The 25110-nt window shown below is 37.2% G+C and overlaps 1 protein-coding gene across 1 annotated transcript in view; it reads right to left on the bottom strand.

The window, feature by feature from the left end:
• The window catches only part of CMC1 (C-X9-C motif containing 1), a 42505-nt gene that overhangs the window by 11231 nt on the left and 6164 nt on the right, over positions 1 to 25110 (bottom strand). The window contains exon 2 of the mRNA XM_040055366.2: positions 18471 to 18563. Within this exon, the coding sequence (XP_039911300.1) occupies positions 18471 to 18563 (93 nt within the window). The remainder of the gene's footprint in view (positions 1 to 18470; positions 18564 to 25110) is intronic.

The raw sequence follows: 25110 nt of genomic DNA on the forward strand, positions 1-25110 counted from the left end.
GCGTAACTATTACGTATAAGGCTTTACAGTGACTACTTTGTCAGTCAAGGCAGATTTTTCAAGAGGAGCAGAGCTCCTTTTCTTCCTAGTGGAATTACAAAAGTCTACCCTTTTAAGCAAAGCAAGCACATTGCTGTGAAGCAGTTTATTTGGGTAAATCATGACTTGTCCACTAAAGAAACCCGCTTGAGGAATGTTTTTGTCAAGTACAAGCATCACCTTCTCTATGAGGCTTCAGGTAAAGCACGCCCAGCAAGCACAGCCACCTGGCTAAACTGCACTGGTTTTGAACAACTGCTTCCTTTAAGACTGACTTGATCTAATTTTCCTCCCACCCTGCAGTAAGTATCCCTGACATGAAGCGTTACCATACCAGGCGCTGGAAGAGGCAGAACTGGAACAAATGCAAGTTCCCCCATGGCTACTGTCTGTCACTGCCTGCTTTTGTATAAACAAGTGCATCCAACTTGAGCTGTGCAGTGCAGCCTCACCACCGCTTGTCCACCCGCCTCGCCCGGGAGCTGCCGAGCCACGCAGGGACAGCTGAGAGGTTCTGGTAACAGGTGACTTAAAGAAACAACATCCCATCCCTCTGTCCCATAGACACTGACTCCAGCTGAACTCCAAAGGCAAAATGTATCTATTTCTCAAAAGCAGAGCTTCACGGAATGGAAGCAGTAACAGTAATGTCCTTCTACCACACGGTGGGGGTAGAGCAGGGCATTTATATAACTCCTGAGGAGGCGTTTGCCCACCAATTCCACCATGACACCAGCTCTCAGTCACACCGCGCTGTGTCAGGGATTCTTCCTTTCCCCCTGCCCCAGATCAATTTAAGGATTTCCAAAACTACCTATTTAACTCAGAGTTCCAACACCGAAGGTTGTTGGTGGTAGCAGTAATAGTAGTTCTCACTTCTCTGAATTAAACAAAATATTCTCTAAGCAAAAGTGAAACTGGTTCCAGAGTTCCAGCTGGAGGGTGACGGCAAGATGGGGCGCACAGAATAGGGTCAAAATCTCAGGTCTTTTGAGAATATAGAATATCCCCAATATACAGACTGTAAAATATTTATAGTTACTAAAAGAGGAAGTAACCTTCCCTCACATGTCACAATTCATGCCCAACCACTGTTCCAACATCTCCAAAACGGTTATCATGTACTTACCCTACTTTGCAGTATATGTTTAATCTCTTTTTTCCAAAAGTGACTAGACATAGGCTGGTGTGGAGGCAGGAATTCTTCACCACGAAGAATTCCTGCTGAAGAATTCCTGCTGAATGAGGTACTACTCAGTGCTAGTAAGGATGACAAAACCAAAGTGCTAATTTTTTTTTTTTTTTTTTTTTTTGGGGGGGGGGGGGGGTGTGGGAGGAAAAAATCTGCTGTGTCCATATTCTGAAGTGGACAGTGAAGAGTAACTTGACCCTTTGCAATTGTGCAGTGTGATAAAGTATGCAAACTTACTTTTTCAAATAAAACTGCATCATTGACTACGGAGGCAGTTAGAATTACAAACTACCCTATTCATTTCATGATTTTGACAAGATGACTTGAAACCATGCAGGAAAGCACACCTATCAAAACTCAGCAATCTCTGGAAATTTGGTAGTAACTGTGTCACATTTATCTTTCATCTTCTGTAAAATGTTTTAAATAAAGGACTGCAATAATCTGGTACATTTCCTCAGGGCAGAAATTATAATTTTGAAGACAATAAAATACTGGTAGACAGGAGATTAGCAAACAAGTCTTTGATAAATTTACAAAGAAAACAAAATCCACCAGCAACTACCCCTCAGAAGAGGGAAACTGTTTTTCAGTGTAAAGCTTAATCGGGAGATGGCATAAAAATCTGTATAAAACCATTGACTTTACTAGCACAAATCCAGGTGTGGTTTGGTACACTGAAGCCTCGGGGACACCACTCTACCTTCCAAAAGCTGATTACAAAGTGCTCCTCAAGCTGTATGCAGAGTGATTCAAGTTTGGCAGTGGTTGTTTAAGTGCGTCTCTTCTGCCCACTCCAATTATCTTGTTTTTGATGCAAAAACATTATAGAGTAATACAGTATCAACAGTGTTATGAAAGAAACAGCAAAAATAATCACATAAATGTGGTTTCCATTTTTAGAAAAGCAACCAAACTCTTATGAATTTATTTAGCAATTGTTCAAATAAGTATGTTAACAGTGCATCTGCTACAAAATCGTTGGCAAAGGAGATACTAAATTTAAGACAAGAGGATATGTATACGTAGCTCCAGTTTAGAAGCCATTTGTCACACTTCTTCCTATGGCATGACAGTACTTCCAATGAAATATCACATGCCTCACGCCTACCCAAGCAAGTGGTTTTGTCAATTGCTTTCTAAAGGAGGAGACAAAGTTTATGTCTAACACACTCAATCACAGACAAATATCCAGGGCACAACCTGCTGTAATACCAGAAGTGACAGAAGACCCCTGTGCATTAGTCAGTGGCAGCTGAGGACACAAGCATTTGAAGCAGCATTCAGCAGCTGGAACATGAGCAGAAACTGACTGAGGGTCCTGGTACTGCCATTACAACCCCCTGTGACTTTTTGTCTTCTGTTTTCTTAAGACTAAAGTAAGGACCTTTCCAGGCTGGGACGTCAGTGCTATGACTGGTTGACTGTGAGTGCATTCTCCACTGGTACAACGAAATCATAAAGAACCTAATCTGGCTAAAAATCTTTCCTCCATTTTCCAGGTTTTGAACTAAATGAGTTTTACTCACTGAATGCAGATATACACATGCCTCGACCACCACAGCTTTGTCAGCATGTAAGTTTTTTCCAAAGACTTGTCTCACCTTTATTCTGAAAGAAGAAAAAACCACCCAAAAGCTAGCATATGCTGTATTAATGTAAAACCCCTAGAGGGCAACTAAGCTTCAATTTCAACCTGCATAAATATTCAGCTCCTTAACTAGTTTACAGATTATGTAAACTATTTCCTTCAACCTTGGGTTTTTTTCCCCTCGTTTAAAAGAAATGAATCCTTTTCATTCTCAAATCACATTATTGCTGCCTATTTAGTGTAAGTTAATCACCACTGCCCAACCAGAGCCGGAGCCCTCAACCCAACAAAGCTCAAATGTGCGCAAAAGAGAACAATAAAGAAAACACATGCAAAGGCTTCATTTAAACAAAGAGAGAAAACAAGCATATGAAAGTCTGAAATCACTTTCTTTGCATTAAAGACCTTTAACAATACATCTTGTTTATTATTCAGCTTAGTATTAATTTATTGCATGGCATCTGTTTTCTTGTACAGCAGTCTGGTTGCAAGTCTCAAATTTATGAATCAAAGTTTACACTGTTCAGATTATTTGTCTGTTTTCCCCTACATGCCAAGATTTCAGCCTTATATACCTGCTGAACAAAAAAAAAAAAAAAAAAAAAAAAAAAAAAAAAAAAAAAAAAAAAAAAAAAAAAGTGATGAAAATAGGAAAAAAGATATCAAAATATTTATGAATAATAGCTTCATATATATTTTGGTCTTTATTTAGAGTCCAGGACTGCTGCCAATGGTGAAAGTTAAAAAAAAAAAAGTAATTGGAGCCATAAAAGTAAAAAGCCTACATTCAATTACAAATGCTCTTCCCAAATTTTGTAATCAGTCTCCAGCTGAGCCATGTTTGCCATGAACCAGCAAGCATCAACTGCCTTTCCCCGACTCCCAACCAGATCTTGTTGGGAGCTGAAAGACACTTACTATCCTGCCAGTCCACACCAGCACAGAACCTGCAGACACGTTCATGCTTAATGTTAGAGAAAGCACTAACAAACCCAAGGGATTCCCAAGATGTGGAAGCCACCAGAGACAAAGGAAAAAAACAACTCAAAGGAACTCTTAGGAAATGCTTGCAAAGTCCAAGGGTTTCTACATGGCTTTTGCAGAAGATCAAATACCCAAACAAAAACTGATACCACTGCCATCCTTGCTTAATGCAAGTCCCATATGCTTTGATCATGACAGTTCTCCTTCATTTCTGGTCTTATCTCCATTTACATATCTGAATAGAGACTGACTACCAGTAGAATACACTTTACCTCATTTTAGCCACCCAAAATTTCCATCTCCCACCCAAACCTGATTCTGAAAGTACTTTCCTGTCTTTGTTTCCTAGAGCCTTGACAAGGAAGGGGTAAGGGGACAGGGAAAAGAAAGAGAACTGCAACTGGGATGAGATGTCTCTCATTCTATATGACGTAACCAAAAATCAAAGGAGGAGTTTGAGGAGCTGATATAAGTAGCCAAGGGTGTTCCACTTATAGGGATCTCTGCTCTGAAAACTGCAGAACAGGATTGTGGGCCTGATCTAAGTCTGAAGAGATTTTAGCCTGCTAGCAGCTGCTAGCTTTTTCCCAACGAGAAAGTTCTCAAGAAAGCTTCTTCTCAAAACAATCTTTCTCCAGGCGGTGTTCTGCTGTTTCTCTAGTTTCACCAACAGAATTAGAGAGGTGTAGTTCCTATTCACAAATTATGTTGAGTCTGTATCAGAACACCTTATAAAAAGTAGTAACAATTAGACAATAAAGCCTTTTCTATACTCTTTGCCTTCTGAAATATTTAGAATCTTTCATCTTTCTTTTGTGTCCTACAGCAACACAGGATGAAGTAACTTCTACCCCCTTGAGCTCTGAAAGACTGCAGAACGGAGAAGAGGAAGACTGTTTCTTACTCAGATTCATCCCCTCTGATTGTTTGAAAGCTTTAGGTGTTCATTCTGACTTTTTTGTCACAAGTTCAGCCAAGGCTTAGAGACCTGAGGACTTGACAACTGTTAGTACAAAAATGCCCAAATAAAATCAGTTCAGGTCTGAACACAAAAAAGATTGTTAAGTACCAGATCTCTTTATAACACAGCAGAACCCAGACATCAGTGTATCAACTTTACAATCAAACTTAAGACAGCGTTTATATTACATTAGAAACAAGGGGATTCTACCTGCGTCACACAAAAGAATTGCAGTCACTGTTACAATTTACTGCTTATGTGAAACCCATCTGGCTGAACCTGGTAACACAACCCAAAGGTAACCCACTGTTACCTTTAAGTACTGTTAACACATTCACAGAGGCGATTATTTCTCCTCTTTATTAGAGTGTCTGAATTAGCTTTCAGGCAAGTCAAGTCATTGGAACTCAAGCATCAGGGCCACAGAGATCTGTAACATCAGGTATGGAACAAACAGCACGGCACTGAAACCACTGCAGAAAAAAAAATCATGAGACCAGAAGTGTTCATCTGAATTACTGGTGGGAGAAGGTAGGCAAAGCAAAAGTCTGCAACTCTGTTAAATATCTTCCTTCTATAGAAGTGACAAAATTATTTTTTGGGGTTGTAATTTACTAAGTATTCTCTGCCCAACAATGAATATTTCTCGATGGTTTGTTCACAGCCAGTAAGTAGTATTCGCATGAATTTGACAGGAGAGTGAAGAAGTCAGATTCCCCCAACAGTATTTTGGTTTAAAACTGCTGAAGTTTTATAGTTACTCAACAGGCGCAGCATATCAAAATTAACTTACACAACAGTCTCACTGAAGCAAAAGCGTCTTTTGCACACCATTCTCACTCCCCACAAAGAACTCAAAACCTCCCCAAGCTGTTTGGAATGTATAAAATAAAATATAAAAAATCATCACACACACATGAACATGCTTTTTAATTTCCTTAAATTTGGAATAGTTTTCAAAAGTATGAGGACACCTCTATTACAAAGAAGAAGCTGAAGAACCATTAATTACTCAACTGTCATGAAGCATAGTTACACACAGCTAATATAAAATATTTTAAACATAGGACTTTTGATGTAAGTCATTAAAGACATCAGAGAAGCTGCGACCTCTTCTAGCACCCGATTAAAGATTAGTTAATTACTAATTAAATCTTAAGTTAAATAACCCCAAATGCTATCCATTCTTTTATATTCCTCTTTTCCATATTCTATGGAAAGCAAAGGTAAGTTTCTGCTCATTAACTAGATACATGCTGAAGCCTACATTTAACATAAAAAACCCCAAACCACTCAGAAAAGACATGCAAAGAAGCACAAGGAGGAAATCAGGACAGATCAGAAATGACAAAAATTATTCACACCAGAGAAAAATAAAGAGTTCTTTTCACCACTGGCCTTATGAATCATTTTGACTGGGCTGTCAAAGTCACTGCAGAAAATTATCACCCCACCCCAAAGGCAGGAAAATAGTAATGAGCAACAAAGTTTGAAGTTGCAGACTGTGGTCATTCTTGTTTACCAGATATAACTTTCTTCAATCTGAAAGCACGAGTTCTCCCTGAGAATTTAAATGTCATTTTTAACATCACAGTATTAAAGATTTTGCGGGTTTGTGTTTAAAATTCTTCATGCTCCTGAAAACAACTCTGGAATCTCAGGGTTCAAAACCTTCCCTAAGCCATTTCAGGGACTCTAATAGAAGTAGTTTTCCAGGACAGTTACTGAATAAGTCTTTTATTTTTTTTTTTCCCTTTTGCCTGTTTACCATCAATCAGATCATCCTACTTCTTCTGTTTAAAGTCCTGTTTTTATTCAGATCACTGTCAGGAATCTGTCCAATGTCTGAGAACATAAATTGCTTGATATACAAAGAAAAGTTAGTTTAGGCATTAAATCCCAAAAAAACTTAGAAAGCAAAAAGCATTCTTTGAATGGTAAAATAAAACTAAGTGCTGGAACAGGCTGTCTATAGTAGCTGAAACATTAACCAGATTACAGGACAAACACAGGCATACTAGGTATGGCCCCAAGAGAGTATCTCCCCAAAGTCCTTTGCAGACTTTCATGCTTGATAAATGTGCCCTCCAAGGGCACTCAGGTTTCGTAAGCATTTCACAGAACTCAAGTTCATGCTTTTGAAGCTCAGTTAGACCAGTCTAGATTGCATCAAGAGTCCTACTTTCAACTCTCTCTGTCTTTCCACATTACACACTTTCTGTACATTTCCTACATATTAAACCATAGCATTCAGAAGTTCTTTTTGCAAACATTAGCTATGTCTTAAAATAACTTTTTATAAGTCTGACAGTCTACAGCCATAGGTGAGACTACATCTCAAGCCACAACTTCGCAGTGCTTTATTTTCACCAACTTCACGAGCATCCCATTACAGCAAAGAGTACATTTCTGTCACCAGGGAACAAAGCAGGACCTGTATCAAATGTGGCATGCAAACATGCCAATAAATGTGATTTTGTGCTTCAAAAAGGACTATTGAAACACCCTTGAAATATGTTGTTAATCTGAAAGCTTGAAGGGCATATTTAGTGTATATTGAGGAGGGGGGAAAAGGAGAATAACTAGAACCTCCTTGAGAGATTCCAGATCACAGCCAGAAAGAAAGAAAACGATAAGGTGTAAAACATTAGAGGCGGTAAAAGTGATACAAGGAAATACTGACCTTGAATATCAGAAGCCCAAAAAAAAAGGCATTACTGACTTCAAGAAAACTTTTTTTAAAATAATTTTAGGAAAAAAGTAAGAAGGTAGATCTCTTAATATCATAATTAAAGTCCCAAATTCTGTACAACCTTTTCAGTTCCTTCCCAATAGAATGGATAAATACTAAGAGAAAAATCTGTCCACTCCATCCAAGGGAAATTTTCATGCACAAGTCTTCTACATTATCTTCTTCAAAATTCTTCATGTAAGTTCCTTTCCTACTCATGATGCCATCAGAATGACTACCTTCCTTCCTTTCAAATCCTTTACTAGTATCCCTCTCAAATCTAAGCTACAGCAGCTAAATTTCTTGTTCCCTGATCATAAATTTAAAGCCTCATCCATACCTCGAAAGCTCTGTACAGCTCTAGCATTCCTTGATCTTTCCCTTTCCTACCCTGTGACCAGCTCTGCAGCTTTTGATTCCTCATCCAAAACACCTCCCACCTTCTGTTACATGATTACACTTCCTGTAGAGGCATCCATCCTGATTTAAGGCAGCAAACGTTCCAGGCGCTCTTTTCTGCAGGACTGTTAAAAATAAAATTCAGGGGAATGACAATACAGCACAAGTGTTTTATGGGCTTTCAATACTGTAGCCTTTACTCCCTTCTTAGGCATCAGACCTTTAAGAAAAACACTCCAGAGCACAGATCTCCTTACTCTTTTTCTATGCAGCACCATAGAGACAACTACTAGAAGCATTAAAATGGCAACAAAACTAACTTTGGGGGTGGGAAAGAAGGGGATTATTTTTCTTGTTATTAGAAGGACCTGAAAAATAATGTACAAGAACACAGTTTTATTCAGCATGTCTCTAATAAAAAATCCACTTGCGTATTGTCAGTGCTGTTACTCCAGGACACATTAACTACTACATCAAAGAATTAAGTGCTAGAGGGACAATTCACTCAGTTTGAGCTAAGCAGTCTTTAGAACTACTGCTCTGCATGGAAAAAAAAAGCTTAAAATGTTTTCATCCCAAAACAGGATGAAAATTTGATATTTTATTGTTTTCAGAAAACAATGAACAACACTTATACCAAAAAGCATGAAGAACACTTAGAACACCACGTCTTGTAGAAAGCACGTGTATTTTCCAAACCGTATTTGTGTTCCCTTTGTTGCCTGATAAGACTTGTGATTCCTGCCCCCTTTTTTTGGACTGGTACTGCCGAGTCACAACATTCTACACAAAGATATGTACAACAGGTACAGGTCTCCAACATACAGGAGATCAAAACTACAGCTCTCATAATCCACTGTCTCGTTAAACCAAAGCATTAAGTAAAACCACAAATCCTATTCTGATTTCCTTTTAGAATTAACTTCTGTTGAGCTTTATTTCAATTTCTGAGATTTGGAAAAGCTATTATCTTTGGCAAATACATTTGTCAACTTCATGTGCTATCTAAAGAATGGACAGAAGCTTTCCCCTGTCACTTTATGCCGAATACAGGACAATATATTTCTTTTAGGCTGCCTGAATACTCTTTATTGTATTTCTGAATACACAGTAGCAACTTTTTGACTGAGCTAAGTTTTATTTTCCACTGCTGAACCTAATGGTACCTATACAACACATTCTGACTTCAATAGCTGAAAAATAACCTATTTTCTGTGTGAAACTAACCCCAGGGTAATCTTATTAATTCATATACAACATAAATATTTATACACAGGCAATGGGAATATAGCATGACCTGTTAAAAGTATTTATTTACACTAAGTGCTAACTGTGTAACTGTTGAATGTACTATCTAAGAGGGGTGTATAATGCAAAACTGCAGAGCAACTACTTCATACATTGTTAAAGACAGGCAGCAAAAATAACCGCTCCTCTGAGTCACAGAGCTGCCATTGCTCTGTCCACCTACGCCACAGTAACACCTCACTGTAACACTCCGACACTGCACCCAGAGGTTATCGTCACCATCAATAGAATGGATGCAAAAAACCCCTTAGAGAATCCCAAGTTTGTATCACTTGCTGGTAATAAGAATGACTGACATAGAAGAATCAAAATGTGTCAGATGGGAAAGAAAACTACAGGATCAGCAAACACTATATGTAACATCTGGGAAAAGGTATTAGTCAGTGGCTAGAACAGTACCCTCGCCCTTTTGTTGGGAGAACTTGACCATGTCTCCTCCACTACAGACACTCACCTCATACGATCCCCTAAAGACTGATCTAAGTACCATGAACACCCCAAGGTCAGTAGAGGAAAGGTTGAATTTCTCTATTTTTACAGTTGTGGCAATCTCACCTCACCAGGACCCTAAGACACAAAACCAACTATTCAGCTAACACTGTAGAGTGTACTAGTGGAGAACTGGAAACAGAGCACATAAAAGTCATATACATCAATGCCACTGTCATTCCTGAAAAAAACAAGTGTGGAGAAATTATGATAGAGAAGACACCTTTAAACTTCTCTCATCAGTAGGCAAAGAATTTTCAGGTACAGAAGTCAAATAAAGACAGCAACAATGATTCAGCTTTAATGGTGAGTTTGTCAGGGAGTAGCAATATGACTAAAGGATAAAAACAACTGATGATTCTTATGCTTAATTTCAAGTTCAACTCTTCTAACGATCCAAGAATTTATACAAAAGGACAAAGGCAATTAGGTTTTTTTTTTTCTTTCCTTATATACAGTTAAAGCATTCCCATTCTGCAGATGTTAAAACACATTAATCCAGTCTGGAAGAATAGTTTTCCTCCTAAAACTGGATTACCAACAGAATACCATAATACAATAAATGCATCTCACCATAAGTGCTGCAAAAGAAGCAATCCTACTGTTCGACTTTCAGCAGTTAGCTTGGGGAGTGCTCTTGTCATGGATATTACTACCAGGTACTACGATAATCCAAAAACACACAGGCATCCTCCATTTAAACCAGCATTTGTTAAGAATATGTAATTAATCTGGGCTATGTTAATATATTTATGCTGAACAAGGAAATCAATTTGAAATTCAAGATCTTAGCTGGAAACCAATGAAATCTGTAATTTAAGAAAAACAAATTGAAAGACTGGACAAAACACAGGTAATCTCTTGAGGCATCTATGAGCTCTGAACTACCAGTATCATTTTAATATCTATACAAAAAAGCTCTACCAGGTAAGAGAAGCAAAATCAAGACAGGGCTTGTAAGATACGGCAACCTGGCTGAAATTGATATTCATTAGAGTACTCTTTGCATGAATAGGAGCATTTGGACTCTGTGGTCTTTATCAGAGCCCCAGCTGGTAATGGTTGAAGGTTAATGCCTTACCCCATTCTGTTCAATTTTCTATCCTAATTAGTCCTCTAAATCTATAGCTGTGAGCACCAAGTGTCTGTGCTCAAAAGAAACTAATTAATGCTAGCAAATTAGATCAAGTCCAAAGATCCAACAGCCAAACTCTTAAATGCTCCTTGTTAATAGGAAGTGTAGCTGTCAATAACTGCTGTTGGTGGCTATAATGAGGCCTCTTTCTTTCACTGAAAGTGATTTCATTTCTCTTTGTCCCTGTAAAAGCTGTTCCATTCCCTAATAAATAAAAAAAATAAAAAACTAAAATACCCTACACAACTAAGTCGCAGTGGTAAAGCTAGCAGTCTGACCCATTTCTTGTCATCAGCTGGGTTGTGAAAGGACATGGACGGGGGAAGAACAAAAATATTCAAACCAGGAAAGTTCCCTCCTTGAACATTTTCTTCAAAGTCCTCAAAACTAGTTAGAACACTGCAATTTCTATCACCAAGCAAGACAATATGCCCTTATATTTCTTTTCAATGAATTAGCTTAGAGTAGTTAATGCTGTAATCATTCAAACAAACACACACACAAATCTAGAATCTCATTTCTTCAAATTCTAATTTACATATAGCTGTTCACTCTGCAAAGTTTGTTGGAGGAAAGCTCAATATACCACAATCCCACTAGAGATTGTATTAATTCATGCAGTTAAATGAGATGAGAGTAAATGTTCATTGGAAATATATAGCATTAAACAATTTTTTTCCAAAATAAAAGCTTGTGTGCAAACAAGAACATCATATAAAAATTTGGCGTCTTACTCTCAAGGAAAAGTAGCCAGGAAAAAAGCTCACAGCAATTTACTACCAGTACTAAATATAACTACACTATCAAAACATCTAAAATAATTTAAGTAACTGACAACTGCACAACACATACAACATAATGTAATATCAACAGTTTCATACAGGGTCATGTGGTCGCACACAATATAACTATAATATACTTCAATATTCAGATAATAAACACAGCAACAGAGGACAACAGTTTTCCTCCATTCTCTACCTGCAGTTCTGTTGCTGAATTGAACTATGTTCTCAAATTATATTAATCTTCCTCTTACAAAAACAGAGTTGCAGATAATAATGCATTTTTTTCATCCTCCTAAGAGAAGGCTATTGTGGTTATAAAAAATGTGTGATTCTTCCACTGTAACCTCTCAGGCTTTCTACCAAATTCTGAATAATATGGACATAAGCACATGTAAGCAATTTCTGATCACAGCAACTCAATTTTAAAAAAGTACCAGTAGCTGTCATGTTAACTCGCTGATTTTTATCAGTCACTTGTTCTTTTTGCTTTGGTCAATTAGAAGATCACTGTGCTCCCCGAAACTCCTAGGAGATGTGAACTTGAAAAAAAAAAACATTATAAGGACAATATATATTTTCACAATGATGCAAAGTGGGTGAGCAAAGTTCAGCTGTAAAGGGTGACTTTAGTTTTTATCTGCTAAGACAAGAACATTCATCAAAATTTTTAAGTAGGGCTGTCATGTAATTTCCCTCTACTATCAGTCATAGCATCTTATGATGTCAGAACTGTAGGTACCAACAGGTTAATCCTCTCTCAGCGTTCAACAAGGGCTGGCAACAACTAAAAGAACTCGATCTGCAATACCACAGAAAGTGAGCAACATCAAGCAAAACTTGTAAAGGATTTCACATGTTTCATTATCTGCATTTCTGACAGGAAAGTATTAAAAAGAATGGTTTTTTGAGAAGGAATATCTAAAGGTGTGCTTGGGCATTTAAATATACAGCACCACATGTAGTTCAATCAGAAATTTCTTTGGATTTATGGACCTTGCTATGTCAGGTGTAAGGGTCATGGTCTAGAGCAGGTGGCCCCTACGGGGACAGAGATAATGTCAGTGACAGGACTGTTGAGTTAAGTGTGCATTATCAAAACTCCGGATGACACTGGTCATGCTCAACTGTAGAGAAGCCTGCAGTAGTGTTGCATCCCATCATCTTCACTAAGTATCAACATGAGCCCCGAGGAGGAGAGGGCTAATGGGAAATCTGCAGAATGGGAGGAGGGTGGTTGCTTGGAAATGTCCTTTTCCAGCCACACTTTCCAAACCATTTTTAAAGCCCTGCCAAGTATCATGAGATTTTTTCAGCAATGTAACTCCAGTTGCTTGAATTACACAGCTCCTACAGACAACAGAACCAACACAACAGTGTTTTCAGTGAAGGTCCTCAACTCAGCCCATGCAGAAATATCTTCCTTGTGTCACCTTCATAAAAAATTTAAAATAGATTAATATTTTTTTTTAAAAGACAGAACAACTTGTCATCTTGATCAAACGGATGTCTCCCAGAATATGCTTAAAATAAGAAATGGCTACATTTAATTCACCATCTTTCCAAAGGCAGAACCAGGTTGAGTTGAGCCACCTGTCCCTGCAGTCACCTTGAAAAGCATGTAGGTCTATTTCCCATTTGAATCCTTCAACCTTACAAAGCAGTCTCAGTTACAGAAGATGTCTGCAGGTCCCTCTTTGTGACCTTAAAGGCACAAATCCAGATGATGTGACAGTAGCAGACAACAAAATTCAGAGGAAAGAAGTTCAGAACTTAAACCCCTTGTCTCTGGAACAAGTTGGTCTCCCAGAAAAAAAAGGTTGTGAAGTTTTGGAAGGTGGGCAGAAATGCTTTACAATACAACAAATATACAAAACATTTATGATAAATATAATATAGAATTAATTTAATGAATGACTCTGTGACCCAGTAATTTCTTTTTGGGATCTCAATTCAAGACAACTTCTTCAGAGTCTAAAGCCACAACATCTCAAAGTCACTCAATAGTAAAAATTACCAAGAATCAACCACAGTTCCTGCAGTTTTTTCCATGACTGTCCCTAGTTTTAGAGCATGGAGTCATGGAAAGCAAAGCACAGCTGGATCAAACTACAGAACTTTTGATGTGCTAAAGGTCACCATTCTGATTAAAAACGCTAACTCCAGGTTCCTGAAATTTGCTATGATTTTGCTTTGAAGAAGCTTATTCATATTTAAATTTTATAACTGGAAATTAAAGCAGAACAAGAAAAATGCTTGCTTAAGAAATTATTTCATAAAAGCAATAAGCGAGGCAATGGCTAAGAAATGATCCTTTTAGTCACTTAGGTTTGAAATGCAAGGACATGCTGATACAGAAATGTATCATTTAATATTATTTCAGGCAAACTCATGCTACAGTTTGCAAAAATACAGTGAAACCTTCCTGCATGCCATTTCTCGGGTTTTTGTTTGCTTGTTTTTTGACAACAATTTCAATTGTTGTCAAAAACAATTGGGTTTTGCCCACAATTTCACATACACACATACAGAACATGGATATGAACAGAATACAGCATATTTACATAATGGTCACAGAAAATTGACTAATGTTTCCCAAAAAGCATGTTAAAGAGAATTACTACCCAAGTTAACAAAATTACTATACATCCATTTTCACTGAAAAAAAGTGTTTGAAAATCTTAAATCACACAAAAATCATTCTGAAACTGAGAGCTACAAAATTCTTAAGAAACATGCAGCTCACACAAGGACTTGTACTGGAACAATCGGAAAAAAAAAATTTGTAAGCAAATTTAAATAATCCAAGTAAAACAAAATACGACCACACACAATATTCAATTGTTCTTAAAAATTTTTAGGTGGACATACTTCCCACGGTTATTTCCTTCCCTGAGCCATTTTGGTAGGCTAACAACCAAGCACAGCAATGAGCCACCCATTTAACCGAGCACTAGGGCAGCAGGATCACTTCTTAAGTTAACAAACCCTTTATTTTTTTATTTATTTTTGTAACGCTTGGGGTTTCTTTTCCCTGGACGCCTCTGGAACAAGTGCTGGCCAGGCTGTCATTACTTGCATTATTAGCTCTGATAAGCACACAGCTCTAGGTGGTATAGCTGCAGGCTAAGGCTCTGGCCTGGGTACAGATGGACCCCTGTGCTCATGCAGAGCACTATTGAATGTATAGGGGCTCCCCATAGGGACACATGTGAACCCAGCCTGATCAAGCCAATTGTAAGGGCCCTTACATGTGGAATAGCCTTATTTCCTACACTACCCACGCATTTATCACAATTTCCTAAAGACAAAAAGAAACAGAGGTCTACTAATAGGAGTTTCGGAAACATGAACTTAACATAAAGCAGAAAAATCCTACATTGAGAGCAAGTTAAATGAGTATCTCTGCCCTCAGTGTAAACAACTCTATTTCATGCACGTGTGTACACTCCACAGCACACAAACTAAGTCGCAAGAGCTTTGATTACTTAATTACACAGCTTATGTTCATAGCTTATAATTGTTTACAGCATAAAAAATCATAGCCTATTTACTGATTAACACCTATCCCTGTGTACTAACGAGACAAATTCATTCCAGGAATAATCTCACAATGGATTTATGAGATGGTAAATCTACTGATCATAAAACTGCTTAAGCTTAATTTCCCATGGTTTGGTCTCTCCCCTCCACCCAGATGAAAAGGTGTACAAGAAAATAACTGAAGCTCTGCTACCACCTTTCTATTTAAATAGAGGTATTAATGTGGGGTTTTGCTCGCCTATTTGATTAAAAAAATTGTTTCAGAAATACTCAGTTTCCACTTCTAACTTTCACCCAATTTGATCAAAGCTGGCTTACAGGTGACAGAGGAATGACAGGGAGATAGATGTCCACAAACATCATTTTCCTCAAGATAAAAAAAACTAAATTCTATACAGGAGAAAGAAGGAAGAAATTAGAATTTTGCTTGACATCACAGAAAGAGAAAAACCAATATTTGGCTTTAAAATTTATGGAAGAAAAAAGATGGAGAAGCTGCAAGGTCCTCACGTCACACAAAGCTCAGAGGAGAAAAATACATACACACTGTCCCTTTGGTTAACCTCTAACAATTATTATCAAAATAGCAAGCTCTCAAAATACTTTTAACCAACATCTTCTTTCAAATGAACCACACTACTGAAATTGTTTTTCATTTTTTTTCCCCAACAGGTATAGAGTTCAAAGTAAAAATGATTCAACTATTGTTCAAATGAAAAAAAAAAAGTCTGTTAAGTACTTCTGGCAGCACTGGAAGGCACCTGTTACACAATGCCACTTTCCTCTGGCAGATATTACTGTAACACTACTTTTTTATATTTTTGGAGAACCTCTAAAAGCAGCTGCTCAAAAATACACTGGTCCACTTTACCTAGCCATGACTCTAGTCATAGAGTGCCCTAGCGATAAAACTCCAGAAACTTCCTTTGAAGTTTCTTAAATAGCAGCAAAACACACAAAAGCCACATGCCATTGGGGAAACAATTGTTCATCCTGCCTCGGTTAAAGTCGTTGAAATAATTCAGAGAAAACAATATGGCAACAAACTGAAATGCACTCCTTTGTCAGTAAATACTGTTGGAAGATGCACAGAAGACACAGATGAAGATTTGAAGAAACAGGTGTTAAAACAAGTTACACAGCGTGGGAGTGTATATACAGTTGCTATACAGTTGTGTGAAAGTACAGAAGTTTTGCACTTTTCACACCTTGTGGTATTTGCATTTCAACAATGAAATGCACAGTTTTTAATTTTTTGTTTTTGTGAGCCACTGAAGGAAAGATGTACTGGAGAAGATCTATTCTCAACAGGAAGTGGATTCTTGAATAAAAACCAATGTATTATGGAAAAACTGTGCAAATGTAGCTACTTACGGAGTGGCTGCTTTGACTGGAATAAAAAAGGGATTCCAGACTAAGGCTACAAAGAGAGCACCGCACATGAAACTCCTTCACTCCTCCACTGCACCACCAGGAGTGAGCTATTGCAGCAAAGTAGTTGGAGCCAAGAGTGCACAGTGTGCTACAGGATGACATCAATGTTATAACTTCACAAAACAAGCCCTTCAAACTGTGGCATCTTTACTACACTTCGTCGTAATGAGATGGGGAGAGGCCATGAAAATCCCTGGTACCACGGAGTTCATTCTCTGGATAACTTGTGGCAAAATGCTTAAAAGAGTTGTCTTTTCTAAAAAAAATGTGACAGGTTTGACAAGTGCTCCAAATCTACTGACCTTTTTGGTGATGACAAGCGGCTGCAAGCAGTTTACTATCTAGCCGGAATTTCCAAAAACTAAACACTCAATGTATCCCTTCAATATGAAGGTGTCATTTTAACAATGAGTAAGAAACAACTCCGTTGCAAAAGAAACTTGTGCTTTGGAAAAAGTATTTTGAAAATAGGTGTTTGGATATGTTCACCTAATTATGTAATTTCTGGTTTGGTTTTGTTGGTGAACAAAATGTGTGTCACCTACAAAAACCTCCTATATCGGTATACTTTAGAAGTATATAAACAGAGCTTTCTAATCTGTTAAAAATCTTCCGAGGAGACTTTTAGGGGATTGAAAACACTTCTTGTTAGTTTGGAAGAAAAACTGATTGACATCGGGGGAGAAGATAATTTCTTATCCCAATTTCAAGCAAAACACTTGCAAAACTTGTGGATAGGACTGAGAAATTAGTATAATTAAGTAAAATTTAGCAAGCAACTGTGTACTTCCATGAGGATCCATGGGTCTTTGTAAAGTATCTTTTCCAGGCATAACACCCTTAAAGATCAAGTGTTGAAATAAACTGAACTTAGAATCAGGTATTCAAATTCCTACATCAAAGTGTTAAAGATTTTAAAAACTATGACACACATATATATAGATTATATAGACCTCAATAAAAAGCACAGTTGTTAATAGTAATGTTTTTTAGATTGATAGATAGCTTAAAAATATTTTAAAGTACTGCTTATTTCATCTTTATCTCATCCTTTTTTAACTTCTATTTTTGTTTTATAATGAACATAGCATACAAGTACATCATTTATAAATGAATACACCTATACTGGGATTGTGCAGTCAGAAATCTTTTACTGACGGGATGCATGAACTAAAAAAGTTTAAAGAACGCAGACCTGGATGACCAGATGCAAATGCTCTCTACTGAAAGCTGACACATGCACAGAATAATTCCCTGGCTTTTCATCCATTCTTACATCCCTCTTATAGCAGCATTCTTGGCTGTGTGTAAGTAGCTCCCAGCAGAGGTGGTGACACCACTTTAAAGAGTTATTTCCAGTACTCTTCAAAAGAAAAATGAAAGCAGAAGTGCACTGCTTCACCCTATTTCAACATCTATCTAGTAACATGTGTATCTTTATGTGCATGGACCATTTCAATGCTGGAGCAAGGAAAGGATGCAATAAGTTGGGAATATTTAAACAAATTCATTATAATGAGAGATGCCTTAACTGAAGGTTTGCACAAAGCAATTGAATTTATATAAGTATTAAATACTTCACACAGAAACACAGTAACTCCTGCGCTGCTCTGTCACCACCAGACTGAGATGTGAAAAGTTTTGTTTTAATCTTACTAAATTCTACAGCCCTTGAGAACAAGTCATTTTGGAAAACAGTCCCCATCCCCAAGCAGCCAAAGCCCACACAGCAGATTTATATGCTTCAATACTGGTTTCACAGTGAACGGATAAGATGGAGATCACACATTAATTCTCTGACTACATGATTTCAAAAACAAGGATTATATTCAGAGCACAAAAGTGAGTACATCTGATCTCCTAATGAATATTTGACTCTTACCTTGCACCTTATCTGAACACAGTTCCTTGGCTCGATCCCTCATTATTTGTGGAATCAAAACATCTTTTTCTACATGTCTCAGCTTGGAGTTTTCTGCAAGAGTGAAAGAAAAGATAATTTTGAAAAAAGATGTTATTTATACATCAGACATCAGAAAAAGTCTATCTGAAGAACTGACACAGCATTGTTTATATAACATACAGGAGTACACTAAAACTGTCACAAACAGCAGCAGAAAGCACCATGAAAGGACCACACGGATCAAAAGCATGGCAAGTCCAAAATTTGCTCAGATACAAATAGGAGTATTATCCTGAATGTTTCTACTCTGTTTAATGTGCACTATGAACCAAAAATAAAGAAGCAAACTCTGGCAGCCCATTTGAATTTCTGCCTTACTGAATAAAAAATCTGCATACTGACAGCACAGCAGTTAAACACTTACTTCTGGATACTAGTATTTTTCTATGCACGTGATCTGTATGTATTCTTTCATTCACTGACACCAAGCTGAGAAAAAGAGCACATATTACAGCACAACCTAGAACTTGTATGGCTATGTGGAAGACTTCAGTTCTTCAGAAGAAAACAAAGTCTCTTCAATGGAGGATCTAGGAGCTTTTTCATTGAGGAATCCGACTTAAAAAGAAGAAATGCTGCTGCCCGATTTCTATATTTAAAAGTAAAGATGTAGTTTGCTTTCAGTTGTGTCCAGAATTCTCTTAAGTACAGCTAGTGATTTAGAATAAACACCGACCATTATGAAAAAAAAAATACTGCTTTTCCAAATCCACTTTCTTCAAAATGACGGGATGAGAATTTATCAGGAACAGTTTTTTACTTCTCAGTTTCTGAGTTTAAAACCCTTTAAAGGACATTTGCTCAGAACACTGTATAGTCCAATGCAGTTATACCAAATACCTGGTTTTCATCTTCAAACACGCTATTTATTCATCCTTTCAAGTTGATATCACATTTCAGAATAGCACCAGTTGGGATGGTCACACTATGAAAATTCTACCCTCAGACAGAGTTATTTTGGGTGACAATCATTTCAGTTTAAAATCACTTATTAAAAAGAAAAGGAGATGAAATGAAGAAAAAGTAAAAGAGCAATATATTGAAACTAAAGAAAGAAGCAGGTTTTAAGTTACCTACAGCTCTCAAACACTATTTTTCAGAGCATTTTGATTCCTTCTGCATAGAAAACAACCAAAACCAACATCTGTCATTCTTAAATCATCATCTTTTAAAGTTTACTAATGCTAAGAGATTACAAGATTACACAGTAATGTGATATTACTAGTGGTATCTGGCAACGACAGAGGATTACAATGAGCAAGATACAGAATCTGAACTAAAGACATTTCTCCTCAAAAATATCCTTCTTAGTATTTCTACATCAGGAAAAAAACTCCTCTATTCTGTACATACAACAAAAACAGTAAAAACAAATAGCTCATGACTTAGATTTGCTTCCATGCTCTGATTTTCATATTAAAATATTACAAATATCATATTTCTACAAATACATTATTTTACAGATAAAATATCACAAATATCCTTAATTTAAATGTTTTTCAGAGTAATTTCAGTGCAATTACTGTACCAAACACTTGGTACAGTACATAGGCTACAGAGAAGACAAAGCTATCAGAAAACTTCCAAGCATGTTTTGTAAACAGGACAAATCAGTTCAGCTGATGGCAGGAACTGATGGCAGGAACCACGCTATGTGCCACTCACTCCAGTCAAAGCAAGCTGGCACTGCAGCCTTCCTGCCCTCTCCCACACAGACAGGCTCTGCAGCCCTGCGGTGAATAAAAGGGGAAGTTAATTCCCTTTAAAGGCAAGTAAATTTCCTGTTAGGCAATTTTTCACCTAGGTAAATTCCCTGATCCAGTTCACTGTGTAACTCCAAAGCCACCCATATGAGGGAATTCAGTGAGACTAGGACAGGAAGAAAGACTGAAGGATCATGAGTACCACTGGCTCAAATTACAGCCTAAACTTCTGCTCCTCACACTATCTTTTTCTAAACTCAGCTTGGCTATACCGGTGCATGGAGTACACAGAGTACAAATGCAGATACAGTTAAGCAAGTGGGTTGCCACCTGTCACCAAAAGGGAAGTCGTACCAGTCCTGCATTACCTTCACCCATTCCCATCATATATCATCATTATCATGCATCCAACCACGAAGTGAGTGAGCAGCAGGTCAAAACAGAAAACTAACTCAAATACTTGTAAAAAAGTGCTTCTTGGCTGATTTACACTTTGGAGTAATTAGATCTACTTATCTACTTCCCCTAATTAGCATCATGGAACATCCTGAGTTGGAAGGGTCCCACAAGGCTCATCAAGTTCAACTTTTCTATCACAGCATACATGGAAATGTAGTAGAGAGAAGTCTTTAGGGCCTGGAAAGAACAGCTGGGCTTTCCCTTCTGCCAAAGCCGGGCAGAAGCATCCACGACTTTCACACTAACAAAGCACAGGGCTCCAGTGGAAGGATCAGCTATCTCACTAAAGAGGGGATAGAATGACAAAGGGAAGTGGGTAGGAATGCAACTAAAGGCTAGAAAGGAAACTGGACACAGGGCCATCCGAACAAAAACAAGCAAGAAAGCAAGAAAGAAAATAAAAAGAAACCCAAAAAGAGAAGACCTCCCTGATAGCCCAGAACAGTCAAAAAAGGTTGTCGGGTTTTCTCTTAGGTTACACACCCAATCTTCTGTTTGGTTACTCAAAAGGAGAGTAAGACTGGTAACAAGGATAACTCTACTGGTGTTAACACCAGCAAAACCAGAACCATGACAGAACGGTGCTCCAGGCAAATTCCTTCTTTTTAGTCCCATGTTATCAAGTCTACAGAGGCTGAAAATGCAGGAAGGAGAGGGCAGATCAGGACACTGGGCAGCATCCAGTACGAGGAATGAGAAGAGAGCTACAACAGTAATTCAAAGGTAATTATACAACAGTATAAACGAAACAGTGAAGACTATTTATAACCTCATCCACAGTTTTTAAAAGAATCTCTGCTGTGAAGTATCAGTTATAGTATTTTTTTTTTTAATTTTACAAATGTTTGTATTTACAGGATTTTGGTTTTGTATTTTTATTAGAAAATATTTAGAGCTTAATAATGGTTGGACTTCATGGTGTTAAACCTAGCCTAAGTGACTCTATGAAAAGCCCAAGCAATTTTAATTATACTGTATAACTTTCGGGCTCTGGGTGCAACTACCTCTCCAAATAGCTCAAATGCAGATGTTCAATTTGGGCAGTACTGTATTTACTTGTGAGTTTCAACTGGAACATCTTAAGTATTTGAATATTCTTCCTTGATTCGAAACTATCCATTGCACTATAATTACAGTGATTTTCCTTCAACAACCTTAGAACACTTTACCAAAGTCAGTATCCCTAGCATTTATACAAATATTTCAGAAAAATAAGGCGCAAATATTAAAAAATATTTTTAAAAAATATTAAATACTAAATAGTAAATATTAAAAATTTATATATTGATATTATATTTTATTATTAAATATTAAAATTAAAAATATTAAAAATAAAAATATTAAAATATTTAAAATAGCATACACCAACTAAAGCAAATGTTCACATGCAAAGTACCCACATTACTGATGTACAAGTACTGATGTACTTGCAAGATCATCATCAATCCAAGATATTTATCTCTGCAGTAACATATATTGCAAGAACTTTCAAAGAACACCTCAGAAGCATGTCTTCGTCACAAAACATGACACAACCATGATGCAAAACCATTAACTCCTTTTGTCTTTTTTCAACTATATTACAATTTCCAGAATAAAAGCCTTTTTTTCAAGTTCACTATTCTGCACTAAGAAAGGTAATTCTTACTCTAATACCAGATTTGATGCAGACTAGTCCTTACAGAAGAATCTGTGTTTCAACAGTCTTACTTCTGCTTTATTTCATCATGAAAACATGACAAGTAAGAAACATATTTTCCTACAGTTTGCCTTCTGCATTTGAAAGCTGGTACATCTGGTTTCCACCCACATCTTCCACATATTTTTCCTGGTCTTCTGAGTAGACTGTTTGAGGAGATCACAGCCTTTTGCCACAAAGTGAGCTACCACGTTACCCCTCAGCTTCCAAAGCGCCAAACAAATGCTAGCAGCAGCTTTTTCTCCTTCTCTGCCAACCCACACTAGGGCATTTTTGTTAGATCAATTTAATACTCTGAGATTTTGCCCTTACCTTACTTTCTGATGAAATTTCCAAGTACCATCAAACATTACAAGGAACAGATGGCTGAACACAGCTAATCAAGTAAAGGTTACAAAACACAGACTAAATACTATTAATACTAAAAACTAAGTGTTTTGTGAAAACATACACAGATATTAGCCAGAATTAAAACCAAATGCAGGCTTCCAGAGGTTACAGCTAAGTCACTAGCTCCTTGAAAATATAAGTCTACAGACAAGGAATCTGTGTGACAGAACTACTGAATGTTCCCTAAAGACTGATCAGCAGATTCCAGAATGCTCCCCTTGTGGACAATGAGCAGATGAGAAGATGAAGAGCCCTTAAAGAAGTTACAAGCTTGCAGGGGAAAAAAGAAAAAAAAAAAAAAAAAAAAAAAAAGGGAGAGAAAGCTACAGAAAGGGGAATACCTTTGTGAAAGAGAAATTGTTTCCCATAAAACCTCAGTCTGGTGTAAAGAATTAAAGAGAGAGACTACTAAACTGGGAGATATCCCTATTCACCAAATCACTAAGAAACATTTATGACTTGATTTTTTTAACAAATAATATCTGTGGGCTTTGGCAAATCTCAGTGCTTGTGGTTCTCTTGTGGCATACAGTATGTAGGGCACCAGACTATAGTTGTAATAATAGCCTTCTGTGGATGACCAAAACCCTCAGCTGCAAAAGCTCTTTACTGCCATGGAAGGCCAAGGACCACTGCTGGTCAGTTTAATAGTTTTTGTTATTCTTGTAAAAATGACCAAACTCCAAAATCCTAATATATATTAATAGGAATGAGAACATCCCAACCACTAGAACACACTGAATTCATTCTGTATGGAAGCTGGGAAAACAGATGACAGATATTTTGCTGACTTTCCAGCGTCTGACCAAAGGACCCAGGATGGCCTTGAGAACAACATGAGCACAGTGCAGAACTATGCTGCAGGCAGCAGAACTTGAAGGGGAAGACAAGAATGAAGTACAAAGCTGCTTTACCATCCTAACTCATATTAACTAGAACACTATTACAAGAAGAGGACACCAAGACAAAAGCCTTCCTAGAAGAGTGTACTAAGAGAAGTCATATCATCTCCCCACTTCATTCAACACAGCTGGTAACTGACTGACCCTTTACTCACACTGCTGGTAGTTAACAGCTCTGCTCTCACCTCTTTCATGACTTCAGGTAGCAGGGACACATTACTCAAGAAAGTTGAAATCTGCTCTACCCAGATACTTAAAGAAGCCCCACACTTTCTCCATCCAAGAGTAACTGAGTCAAGAAATTCCAGTAACAGTGTTTGAAACGTGCATTTCTAGTTATACAACCCATAATTTGGATTTTCTTAATTTTTTATTTATCCACATTCAAAAAATGCTCAAAATAGTACTTTAAATACTACTGCTTTTTCATCAATAATCACAGCATATATGAAGAACAGAGAAAGTTTTAGTAACTTTATATCACTTTAATTAGCTACTGTACTACCTCATGTTTTTCTTGAAATCCCCGTTCTATCGACTCTTAAACATCAGTTACATTCCTTACTAGCAAAAATGCTGTAGAAAGTTCAGTTAAGGTTCATGAATCCAAGTTAAAATACAACATTCCACAAAATACATAAATTTTAAAAGCAATCACTTTCATTATTTTGGGAGATTGGTTGAGAAACATGGTGCTATAAAGGGAACCTTCCTTTTATTACACCTTAATATTTTTTTCCTACCAGTTGCCATCAAAGGTAAGTAGTTGTGAGTAGACAGATTTTTAAGATGCCTTTCTTTTTCAAGCTAAGAAATAAAACTTGAAAAAGTATCAATGAGAACTTTAGCACTAGAAATAGCAGTTTCTAAAGTGAAAAGGAAAGAAAACCAAGGAGATACATGCAGAATTACCATTCTTTAACCTACATCACATTTAAAGAAAATCTCCACTGCAAAAAGCTGTTCTCCTGGAAGAGAAGGTCTTGTTTTCATCTATGACAAAGAGTACTAAAACTTGAATTTAACAGCTATTCTGTCATTTCTTCCACATGCAGACCTATAGCATGCAGAACACTTGAGATGGTCTGGAGAATGAATAAGAATAAATAATATAACTAAGTTGCAAAATTGCATTCATTTAGAGGTTTCAGCTATTCTTCATGTCACTTGGTAAAAATTGTTTCTGTGAGGTAAATACTCTCTTTCATTACAAAGTTCTGCTTTAAAATACTTGCCTATGAGCTAATTATAAAAATACACTGGAAAAGTAAACTTTTCTTAATAACAAGGAGCAGCACAGTGTCCACTGCCTGCTTACTGGCATTCCTTTCATCAATCAGACTACCGGTTCTAACAAAAAAAAATCAGATCTCTTTCAGAGAACTTATAACAGTGCTTTGAATAAG

Source organism: Hirundo rustica, chromosome 1 (genome assembly GCF_015227805.2).
Source record: "Hirundo rustica isolate bHirRus1 chromosome 1, bHirRus1.pri.v3, whole genome shotgun sequence".
Taxonomy (NCBI): domain Eukaryota; kingdom Metazoa; phylum Chordata; class Aves; order Passeriformes; family Hirundinidae; genus Hirundo; species Hirundo rustica.